We start from the raw sequence: 12,341 nt of genomic DNA, 5'->3' as shown, positions 1-12,341 counted from the left end.
CATTTTAGCTACATGAAGCATTTACAATACAAGTCATGTGACAGACCGTTTTAAAAATTAGGGTTCATTTTCTTTACATATTATACAGTTTTGCACACGTTAATAAATATCAGTCATTTCAAACGTATATCACACCATCTAAAACAACACCCTTCGACTCATTTGAACATTGTATTCACAGCTTATTCTAAGTCTCATGCCCATGCAGTAGGTCGCCGATGAGAAGCGCAACAGTGACCAAGTGGAGTTTGGATTTGATCGCCCAAAAGATGCACTTTTCCTCTTTTGCTATTCGAGTGTCGTGCTTGTTATGGAATTGCTGCTCTGTGTCCTAAAAACAACATACAGTGAGAGTGAGATAAACTAAAACACAACATGATAAAAATGAAATTAGATGAGAAAGTACAAATAAAAGGCATCTTCTTGAGGTGAAAAAGTTAACACTGTGATACACCGAATGTGTAGTGTTCTGCAGACTGGTTTTATTGCAGCATTTGGGGTGAAGAGGCCAATGTGTAAAGATATGAAGACAGCTCTGTGGCATGGAAATTAGTCTGAACTACACTAAGGTTTATCATAGTTATTAATATGGAATTCACAAAGAGAATGCATATGGCTGAGACTCCTAAAGCTGAAAGAACATTTCCTCTCAAAGTAAATCGTTTCCACAGCTGTTTCTCACTGCTGTTGCCGACGCAGAGAACAAGAAAACTCCATTTTGAACATGAACAATACGTTGTAAACATTAGTTGTCAATATGATAAACAGGCCTCACGTAGGGAGCCCCAGTGTTATCAAGTCTGCTGAAATGCATTAGTGTTCATACATTTGTTTTCTGTGTCTAACTCGCCACACAATATTCATCTATGCACCTGTAGCCTCGACTTCTGACACGCAGTCTGATGGTGGGCTGGAGCGGTACACAAGTGCAAAATAATGAGATTACGAGCACTCTCCTGTGAAAACAGAAAGTTTTATCTAATAAAAACAAACAAACATAATAAATACATAATATGCATGGCCATATTTTATGGTATCTTAATGAATGAAAACGCTCAGAGTCAGAAGTGAACAAATGTGCCTTTCAACTCGCTTCGTGGTTCATTTGGATCCAGTCCGAGAAAAAAAAAGGCAACTTTAGCGAAAAGAAAAAAAGAAAGGTTTCCTAAAATATGTGAAATTGTAACTGGACATCTCCTCCAGCAGAGAACCAAAGTTTTGCATTAGTTCTTAAAAGGTCAATAGAGGAGGCGCTTTTTGCTGCATGGGACTTGCAGAGCAACTATACACATAAGCATGGTTTGTTTACAAAGGCTGTACATCAGCAGGACGTCACTGCATTCTTCCCTTTAGATATTTCTTTTAGATTTTCTTGAATAAAACAAGTCTTTAAACATTCTCCCGGAGTCCACTTTGTTTCAAAGGCTTTAAAAACTCCCACAGAGTGATAGAGGAAGAGAAGGCCAAACTGCAAAGTGATTAAGCAGCGCTGCCGAGAGACAGTACGAACAACAGTTTCCCCTGAACTTCAGCTGCAAGAAGAGAAGGAGTCGAGGAGGATCTCTAACATTCAGTGCTGCGGGTGTGTCGCTCCCAGACAAACTGCTGGAGCCAAGAGTGGAGCAGGTGGCTGTGTGTCGGAGACAGCAGTTCACTTTGAAAATGAGCTGAGGTTTAGGTCCAGTTGAGGTTGAAGCCTTTGGACAGCATCACTTCCTCCAGGTCCTTGTCCTCCTCCCTCTCTCTAAGACGCTGCTCTTCCAGGAGGGCCACCAAAGAGTCCCGCTGCTCCACCACCTCCAACATCTCATTCAGGATCTGCTTCTCCTGGGCGAGCTCCTGTTCCGATTTCAAGTGGTCTGAAAGTCGCAGAACAGACATTTAGAGTGGAACTACGTGGTAAAAAGCCCTTTGCACGCACGCGCTCACCTTCCACAGCCATCCTCTCTCTGAGTTCCTGCTGCAGTCGGCTCTGTCGGTCCTCCAGCTCCAGCTCTCTGGCGCTAACACACACAAAGCAAATAGACAGGCGAGCTTAAACGATGAGCTTCAGGGTTCTCACAGCAAATTAATTTTCATCATACATCTATTTTACATGACTGTTAGAAAATGGCATAAGGTTGAAATAGGTGGAAATGGTTTTATTAGACTTGTAAACACGACACTGAATGGTTCTGTCTTTGTAGCATTGTCGTTTGCGCTCACGACAGGAATCCAGCCCCGGTCCAAAAACTCCCGGGCTCATCTCGCAGTGGCGGATGAAACACCGCACGCAGAGCCAGAAAGTTTTCCCACAACCGCAAAGCCCGGGGCCGTCATTTACTGGCAGTTTGTGTGTCAGAACCAATCTTTGAGTAAAGTCCTGAAGGGTCAAACACACAGAGTCCAAAGCAGTTTGGTCCCAGGTGACTTTTTTTTAACATCCATTACCTGTCAAACCACATCCCTGCCTACGTCTACAATTAAAAAGACAAGAACCTTACAATTATACAAGAATAGCACTTTTCTGCGTTACTAATAAGACTGGTCGACAGGGCAATAAAAATGTAAACATTATCTGATTTCTGTGACAATCTGCTACGTCGGTGATATCGTTGTCTGTTTAAAGCTGCTCTATCCTCGAATAACAGCCGCCCCCACTCCTGGTCTGCCTCTGACATGCTCAGAGTTGATTGATAGGTGAGTTTAACCAATCGGAGTAAAGCGTGACCTTATAACCTTACCTCACTTACTACAGTACAAAGCTGAAACTCAATAAAATCGTAATTGCGATCTAGAAAATGTGGTATTTCTTTGCATATTGCCCATCCCGACGTGTGACCTCAAATGCATTCTGGGTACTTTTCTCACATATAGAATGAATTCAGTTGCGTACATAATATAGTTTTGTATTAGGCCGCGTTATTTCCTTTAATATTTGACATGTTTGTAGCCTATACTCACAAGGGATATAATATTCAAAACAAGCTCTGCTCCTGGTTGCATTTTCTCTGAATTATATTTGCTATATCTAGAAGTCAACCCTGAAAAGTGCTTTTATAATGTAAATAAAATACGCATAATATTGTAGCAGAATAATATCGAAACTTTGGAAAGAAAGTTTTGATGCTGAGGAGGGCCATGGCAGTTATTGTTCATGTTTGTCTACAACTTAGGGTTGTCAAAGTATCAAAAATCAGATACTAATCAATACTAAAACTAGTATCGAAACTAGACACTCATTTGGACAAGTATCGATACTAACAAAAGGCCATTGAACAATACAAAAAGCTACCGTTTGTGAACAGTTTTAGAATGGTTTGCCAGAACTAGTAAAAGCTCACATGGAAACATAAAAATAAGTCATATTATTTTGTCTATTGGCTAAAAAAAGATAATTTTTTAAAATGTTATTGTGGTATTGAAATTGGTATCGAGAATCAAGTGAATTCCTTTGTATTAAAATGTTGTATGAAATTTCTGTATTTGTGACAACACTGTATATGTTTGTTTTTTTTAAATTCTCTTAATCATCAGTAAACCTAGTTTTTTTATTTGATACTATAGCAGATTTAAATGTAAATTTTCTTTTTGACTTTATATAGGTTATTTTGTCATTGTTCATTGTTTTATGTTGCACCGTATCACAAAAGCAAGTGTCTATGTTTGTGAATTCTGGCAATAAACCTTTGCTGATTCAGAGATTATTTTTACGGTTTTGCTAAATGTATAATAATTCAGTAGCAAAACGTGCAAAAAACATGTTAAAATATTATAACATAAACATTAACAATAACCAACCGGAACCATTTCATCCATGTGTTGTGTTCCGTCTTCCATAAATACTTGAATAAGGATCCAAATAAACCTTTACTTACAATATCATGAGCTCAGATTCGTAGCGGACCAGGGCGTTTTTCTCCTGGACCAGCTTGAACCACTCCTGCATCAGTTTGGGGTCGTCCTTCTTGCCCATTCCTGCGGGAGAGGGACGTCAGAGGGGAGAACGTCAGAGGTGAGAACGGCCTACTCTGATCCCAAAACCACGAGAGCCGAGCCTGCATGTCCGAGGGATGGAGGCACGGCACCGACAGACACCCCATCATTTACACACACAAAAGACAGCTACTTCTGAACTCAAAAACACAAGCACACACTCATCCCACATAAGAAGCTTTGGCGGAGCTCTGTGTTACCCAGTTTGGACTTGTGTAAAAAGTAATCCGATCTTCAGGGTAGGCATGCCTGTTTTTCCTCCCTTTGGAGCAAGTGGGTAGCAAACAACAGACTGCAGAGAACTAACAGAAGTGTTTTCATCCTCGCCTGCCCACATTATTGAAATCAAGATTCAAAACAGACAAGGTTCACGACGAATGCTTTTGTGTGTTTTCCTTTTTAATCTCACGGTCAAATGTCATGTGAAGAAAAACAATTGCAGATGCTTGTGCTTTCTTTTCAAATCTAGTTTCAGAGTTTATAATAGAAATTTCCCAACCGTTTACTCAATTAAAAAGCACATTTTCCTCCACTTTTCCCCCGTTCACCCACGTCTGTACATGACGAAATGTCCGCCGTGCTAGCGTGTCCCGTTGCTCAGCCGGTTTCATTATCAGGCTGCAGCAGGTGGAGGCAAGCGCTTTCAATAAAACGCCAAAAGCTCGACGCAGCGTGACATACTTAGGGCGGCGAAGAGGCGGCTCTTTAAGACAAGGCGGAAAGAAGAGCATCGCGCGCGCACAAATTGGCCGCGTTCTCCGGATTCTGGCTTCTGCCCATTACTGCACACGGAGAAGCGGAAAGAGGGCGAGAGCCGGACTAGACGCGGCGGAAAAACAAGACGCTAGGCAACAAAACGAAGCGTCGTCTCGCTACGGACGTTCCATTTTACCTCAAGTCACCGCCACCAACACTCAACCAAAGACTTCGAACGCAGGCTTGTCATGATAAGACGTTTTAGAGAGCGATATGTTGCTATAGTACGGAAAATATAACGATAAATGATGGAAACTAATGACACAATAAAAGTAAGATAACTCCAGTAAACTCTTTTCAAAATGCTCGGGAAACATGAGCGGCAGCAATCAGAATGGAACACTTTAGAAGTTCGTTGTGTCTATAATGAGTCAAAAGCAATTACTTATTTGACCCTCTGCTGTTTATTGAACAAAGAGCTGACAAAGCAATTATCATGACAGGCCCATTAAAACACAAAAGAGTTATTGGCTCCAAATTCCAACAAACAGAACACAACTTGTTTCACACAAATGAGAAACCCAGGCAAAAATCTGCACATAACCGCTGTTAGGATTCAGACCAAACCAACCATTAAACCTTGAATATTCAGATCGTCATCATCTTCATCACGCCATGCAAGTTCTCCAAGTTTACAAAACCACAAACGTGCCCGCGAGCCAGCTAAACCTGCACACCTTAAAAACCTATCATCTATTTACAGTACAAAACAAGTTCATTCCCCGAGAAGACGAAAAATATGCACCAAACCCTTTAAAATTAAATTTAGGTCAAATGGAAAACAAGAAACATGCAGTTAATGACACGCCGTAGCACAGTTGTTTCCCCCTTTTGTATTTTTTATACAGTTTGAATAATAAATTTAATCTGGAGGAGTAAGGAGACTTTGAAACGACACTAGGTACAAGCGGGAAACGTGCTGTGCTCAGTTCTGCATTCATGGTAGTACGGGGGGAGGACCGGGGGGTTCAGGGAAGGGCAACAAGGGGCAGATCCCGCATGTGTGGATCCGAAGGGTTGCCACGGTAACCCGCCACACCGGTCACGTTACCTTCAGGGGACCAGCAGGGACACAGGGACACGGGTCTTCGGCGGGTGGCCCCCGCGCAGGGCTCAACTTCCACAAGACAAAGGGGAAAGAGTTTTGAGGGAAGTGAAGCAGACGTGAACATCATGGGACAAAAGACAGTGAGGACAGAGACGGGGAGCAGGGAGACAAAGAGGTGGGCGATATATTGTACGTGGAGCTGTGCAATTGAGCAGATTTAAAGCACAATTATGCTTATAAAAACTAAAAGCTTTCAATGTGCTCGTACCTGTTTCCTTCAGTGGAAAAGTTCCTCGTGGATTTCTCCTCTCTACTTAAGACATGTCACTTACTTTCATTTATTATGTTCCATTTTAGGCACTCTGGTGCAGCTTCTCTATTAGCAAATAATCATTTGAATAATAGTGATTCAAATTATGATCTTGATTAGTATTTTTTCCACAATCAGCAGCTCTAGCAGTACCTGAGCTCCTTGTGGTGGCAGATTTTACTTCTTTAGTTTTAGTTGGTTTTGGTGCACTTTTCTCAGCCCTTTAAAAAAATACTGTAGCGATGATGTGGTCCTCTTTCAGGCAGGTTTCAGACCTAGTTTCTGACCTGGTCTTGTTATGTACCAGGTTTAGAGTTAGTGTACTCTGCTGTGGTTGTGGTTGACAGGGTTGACCCAGTGTCTGCCCACCAGCTCCATCTTTCTGTTGTTACTCTTTTTTTGGACACGGGGTTCTTTTTTGTAAGTGTTCCTTCCTCCTGTTTATCTCCCAATTCAATAACAAACCAGAAGTGAAAATAACATCTTTGAACTCTTACATTTGGTCTCCCGTGTCCTTTATAAATGTGTTTCCCTCGTTTTGGGTCATAACAGTTTTCATCATAAAACTGTGATAAATTGACAAGTTGATAAAAAGTTAAAAATAATAATAATCCAGTGGTTTTAAACAGGCATAAAAGGTTATATATTTGCAGTTTTGCGATTAATTTGACAGCTATTTCAGAGTGTCAACTGAGACATTTAAAACCTTGTAGTACCAGATTTATATTTATCTATTTAATTCAATAACATACAGTAAAAAAGCAATCTTATGTTAAAGCTTTCTGGATTGCAAAAAGAGTAATTTGATAAGCATTAATTAATTTTATTGCATTATGATTCTTTTTGTCGCTATCGCCCACCCAATGAGACTCAAAGGAGGTGGATTGATAAACAAGGGTGCAAGGGAAGGAAACAAAAACTGCGCAGTGATACAAAAAAGACAAATGACCTGGAAGCAAGGTAAAAGGGGATCAGCTTTGGGTGACAACACGCGTCAATACCAGGAACGGAAATAAACCAAGCACCTGCTGCATTGAAGGGGAAATAATCTGTGTGATCTGATATCTATTGATCTTGACTTACACTTCAATTAGCAGACATCTCCTCGAGCTTTTCAGGATACGCTTTATGAGAGCCCTCAGAGGTCTGCGGCGCTAACACAGCCATCTTTGACCACTCAATACAGTTGAAAATAGACGAGGAATTATGACTTTGGAGGAAGAAATCTGACTATATTTTGTGTTGAAAGGCAATGATTAAAAGCCTCTATTGTGATTATTATGATCATGTAATTAAAACTGAAGCCATTCAATATTGTTTTTGAAAAGAAAATAATAAAAGGAATGGAAAAAACAAGATTAATATCAGATTTAATACGTTTTTTATATCGCTCCTCTCTGGACGTACAGTCAGCTTCCTATAGTCAAAATGCTGCTTGGATGAAGGATTGTAAAAGTATCAAAAATCAGAGACTAGTCAATACTTAAACTAGTATCAAAACTAGATACTACATTGAACATGTTGATACTAGAAAAATCATATCAACAGAACAAAATGTGACCTTTCGTGAGCAGTTTTACACCGATTTTGAGGTTTATCAAAAATAGAATAAGAGTAAGACCACATGGTTTGTTAAAGATACAACTATTATTGTTTTGTATAGATTGTCAGTCTGTTGTCTAAACCTTGAACTTTGTGTTGTATCAAAACTGCATAAAAAATCCAGTAGATTCCTCAGTATCAAAGTTTGAAGTGGTTATTGTAACGCAAAGAAGGCTTTAAAGCACTTGCAGAGTGTAATAAAAGTGAATACAAAAAGTGACGCATGCAAGGGGAACTTTATTTAAGAAACAGCCCTGAGAAGCTATCGTTTAATACATATAAATAAAAGTCAAAGGCTGTCAAAAATAATACGTTTTGAATTGTTTTACCCAAGACTTTGTTTAGAGAGCAGATGGGACACAAACACAAAAACACAACTTGAATGTTTCTGAAATTCCCCAGGTGTCAACTGCAACTCCTGAAGTGCAAATAAACCCATAGTCGTCAAAAGGTACGGGAAAGATTATTGTGCCGAGTACAATTCGGGTTAATAACAAACAACAACACCAACAACAAAAATACAGTTTTCCCAGTTCAAGACCTCTCAGAGAAACACCACAAACAACACGGTCAGCACCACACCATAATACAGACCACAGTATTAGATCCATTTTGTTATTTTGAGGCTGAAAACTCCACACAAACTAGACCAAACTAGATCAGGAACATAAGGAAGGAACCACAATATGGCCTTGCTAAAATATGGAAATGCAACACCATTACAGATTACACAGTACTTCTGATCTACAGGACATGTGCATTTACGGTCATATTTTATCCAAGGCGCCAGAAACTACGACACAAGTGTGCTAACAAAGACATTGTTACTCAGCACTAATCACAGTGGACCATTGGCCGTTAGTACAACACACTGGGAGTTATGCAACTGAGCGGGTATCAGAAAGTTATGAGCTGCTTTTAGGAGCAAAGGGCAGAGTTCAAGCAGTTCAACACATACTAGATTCACAGTTTAGTGAAAAGGGCACACAATTAGTAACCCCGGCCGGCATTGTGGGTGGGAAAAAGTACCGGTGATACATTTAGTGGTTTTATATAATGTTACAGTGTGAATGTCATTGGCTATTCTTACATATCGCCTTGAATTAGTTTGTATACGATGGGTAACTTATTCTGCTCAAGGGGTGAATTTAATGAGAATTTAAACTATCACACTTATTTTTTTCTTTATTATTATTATCTAAATTTTTTTATAAATATTTTTTCCATTTTTCAAAATTAAAAATCACAAACAAGGCAAGACCAAAAAGAAACAAATCAGGTCAAATTGAAAATAAAACCTAATCAAATTTACAACAGCTCAAATTGAAATTAAGACATTTTTGCAGTTTTTTTTATTTTATTTATGAATGTTTGACACAGCAATTACATCTAAAAAGTAAGACCTTTATTCACTACGGTGTCAAAATCAAAGTAAGGCTAACACAAACCTATATTTTAGAATGGTGACAGTAAACTCTGCCGATAAACGTTCTAAACCTGCGTGCACGCTGCGTTGACTTTGGAGCTGCATTAAATGTGTCGTCGTGTAAAATCTTTCCACAGCTCATGTGGCGCGTCACATGACAGGCCGTTTTATTGCGCTGCTGTTTGCGTTGTACGGCCTTTGTTGTTGCGAAGTGACAAATGAAAGTTTCTCATTCATCGTTCATTTATCATTCATAAGTTCGCAGATCAAAGTGGATCTTAAGACAAGAGCGCGAGTGTCTGATCTCCGCTGTATGTTTAGAGTGTTTGAACTAGAAACCCTGCGAGTGAAGAGGGGAATGGAAATGGGCAGAGGAGGGAAAAGGGAGCAAAGTAAACTGCGGTGAGCCAGTCCGTGTAGATAATGACGGGGTGCGAAAGCTCAAGTAGTAAAACTGGGAATGGGACAGATTGGGTTAGTTCAAAGCGACAGATTTGAAATACATACCGCCCAGATGCAAGTCCAGGATTTCACTGTAATTAGAATCTCCCCAATAGTCTACAATGACAGGGGATATATTAGACATTATTGATCACATCAGCCCCAAACTGGGAGAACACACACACACAGAACCACAGCAGCACATGCATGTTTACACTTCCACACTGCAGCAAACTCAACGGAGTCCCTCAGTACTCGCCGCCGGGCATAATGCAGAGAGCGTGGGCAAAAATCGCATTCTCCGATTTAATAATAGGAAGGCCACATAGATTTGCTGTATTGCTATTCAGTTTGCTCTTTCCATATACTGTGCCTCTGGTGCAATGATTTTGTGTGCAGACATATCTTCTATGAATTAGCATTTTTATTAAGCGAATTTAATTTAACAAAATGACAAGGGGCCATTTTTCATGACGTGCTACAGTATTGCAGGGGGGATTATTGGGACTAAAAGCTGAGGGTTGTTAAATGAGACCTCTATTTGCTCACACAGTGGAACACCCGGACCCAGATCTCATTTCCTGAACCACAATAATAATAAAAAGATTGTATGTCTTAGTCAACAAGATCCTCACAAATGTTTATCAAATCACTCAGCCGTGGCAGAATGTGTCGCTATAAAAGGAGACGCTCCCCTGCAAGCCCATTCAAATATCATTTTATTTATGGCGTATTTAGTGAGAAAATATGACTCGAGTACCAAAAGCCTCCTGATTGAGAGGCAGTGAAGAAGACAAGTAACATCCAGAATGAGCACACACACAAATCTATGTCGGGACACACATTCTCCTCAGTCCCATGCAGATTCCACTGACAATGATGGACATGTGATGTTCGGACAAACAGTCGACATGTGCAGACACGGAGAGATGTTTCGGAGTGTGTCACCACAAATGGAACCTAAACGCAAACGTGTCACGGCTCATGGCAACAGACAGAAACGTCAGAGAGGCTAATACCTGATCGCCTTTTGTGCTGTTTGGGTAACGTATAAGTACCTTTATACATTCCTTCAAAAGAGTAAAGTAGTGTTAAAATATGTAGGGAACAGGATATGGATATATATGTATGATCTGCTCTGTAAATATGAATGTAAATGTGCTTTAGAATCATGCATTTGGGCTGAGACAAAACGAAGCAGGCTCTTTTTACTTAACAAAATTCTCAAGGCACAGTTTTCAATATTCTGCACATAAATGGCAATTGCTGGAGACAATTATAGCCGTTTGAATGCGCGGGGACGGTTTACATGAGGCTGTGCGGCTGAGGTTATACAAGCCTATTCATCCAAATTATTTTCCCTGAATAGCATTGAATACAGAACTGGCTTCAAATTAAAGATAAAACATGGCTTGCAGTGAGGAACTACAACATACTTTTTCTTTTTTTTTTGTTAGCATTGATTCAATTGAGCAGTGTTGTGAAATTGTAATTGCATTTCTTTTCTCTCTGATTGGCAGTTTTGAATGAATGAACGTATCACATGGACAAAAGGTGGATAAAAGTGAGTTACCTGCTTCGCCTCTTAAGGCCTTCTCCACGGCAACGCCACGCTCCTCCAGCTGCCTCTGCTTCTCCTCCACCTGCTCCAACTGTCTCTGGATGATCTGAAGAGGCAGCGAGAGTCCGGTTACACACACGTACTCTCAGAGGTGAGCGAAAGCACTGTGTAAGCGCTCTCAGAGAGTCAACTCATTAGGAACGAGTCCCCCGCATGGTTTAAGACGCCATCTGGAGAGGATAGCGTCATTGATGAAACAATTTGCTCTAATTATAAGAATAAATATCAAGTTGTATGCGAGGGGCGCGAGTAATTAAAAAGCAACCGGATATGGGCCAAATGCAATGTGTAATCAAATCCGCGGTGCAATAATGACCAATAAAACGAGTGTAAAAAAATAAAAACGCACTAAATGGCTTCATAATGACGTTGTAGCAGGCCTGTGGAAATGTTCATAATGGTTTGGTTGTGAATCTGGATTGAGTAAACAAGAGGAAAAAATAAATGTATCCATAATGAGGAAGTACAAATAAAATAACATAAGCGCAGAGAATAGGTTTGACGGGAGACATTTCTTCTGTCGTTTTCTGCCATTTAATGAACCTCCAAAAATGCAAGCTACCAGTCCATTGGATTTGAAATTAATTATCCTGGTTGAGCTGCCCATAAAAGAAAGTTTATAAAGGCCACATACCGACTTTTTGCTACGTCGATTGCATTTTGCGTCTCCTTTTTTTTCCAGATCCTTCTTTAGGAGCACAAGCTGTATCAGTGACGAGCAGCAGGGGCCAAACAACAAGTTGTGTTTAGACTCTTAAAATAGCGGCTCGAGAAAAAAAAGAAGGAAAACTCAGGCCAGCGAACCACAAGCTCCCGGATAAGGGAGGCGGCGAGTGCTGACTCAGTGGAGTGAGAGCCAACTGCAAAGGTACAACATCAATCACCGTGGGTTTCCAGACTTCGGGGGAATTTGGCCAAGCGCCTAAGTCACGTTACACCGGCCACATGCCAAGATGAATCGGTTACGTATGTGAACTCAATCGGAGTTCTGTCCCTCAATTTGCTCGTTTCTAATAATTCCAGCAATAGGAGGAGAGGATGAGACAGTTTGTAAGTTCTTGAAGTGTGCGTGAAGATGTTATTGCCTTAAATGTTGAGTGTGGCTTTAAACTTATCTCCGTGGAGAGCAATTTAGTCAAGATTTTGAAGCTGTGCAAAATTT

At 40.4% G+C, this 12,341-nt stretch overlaps 1 protein-coding gene across 27 annotated transcripts in view; it reads right to left on the bottom strand.

The window, feature by feature from the left end:
• mical3a (microtubule associated monooxygenase, calponin and LIM domain containing 3a) overlaps nt 1-12,341 on the bottom strand; it is a 52,467-nt gene that overhangs the window by 54 nt on the left and 40,072 nt on the right. For 19 of the 27 annotated variants that reach the window (XM_072435057.1, XM_072435056.1, XM_072435069.1 and 16 more), the window contains 7 exons: nt 11,132-11,225; nt 10,578-10,628; nt 9,625-9,675; nt 5,783-5,848; nt 3,858-3,957; nt 1,930-2,003; nt 1-1,859 (listed from right to left, as the gene is read on the bottom strand). The exon at nt 1-1,859 is cut by the window's left edge and continues 54 nt beyond it. In XM_072435057.1, the coding sequence (XP_072291158.1) occupies nt 1,675-1,859; nt 1,930-2,003; nt 3,858-3,957; nt 5,783-5,848; nt 9,625-9,675; nt 10,578-10,628; nt 11,132-11,225 (621 nt within the window). In that variant the 3' untranslated portion in view covers nt 1-1,674. The remainder of the gene's footprint in view (nt 1,860-1,929; nt 2,004-3,857; nt 3,958-5,782; nt 5,849-9,624; nt 9,676-10,577; nt 10,629-11,131; nt 11,226-12,341) is intronic. The other 8 variants (XM_072435059.1, XM_072435073.1, XM_072435068.1 and 5 more) reach the window with 6 other exon arrangements.

This window comes from Eucyclogobius newberryi, unplaced genomic scaffold (genome assembly GCF_026437365.1).
Source record: "Eucyclogobius newberryi isolate DKJ021-1_F unplaced genomic scaffold, fEucNew1.0.hap1 SCAF_7, whole genome shotgun sequence".
Lineage (NCBI taxonomy): Eukaryota > Metazoa > Chordata > Actinopteri > Gobiiformes > Gobiidae > Eucyclogobius > Eucyclogobius newberryi.
Note: the sequence above shows the minus strand (reverse complement) of the source record. Positions and strands in the feature narration are given on the sequence as shown.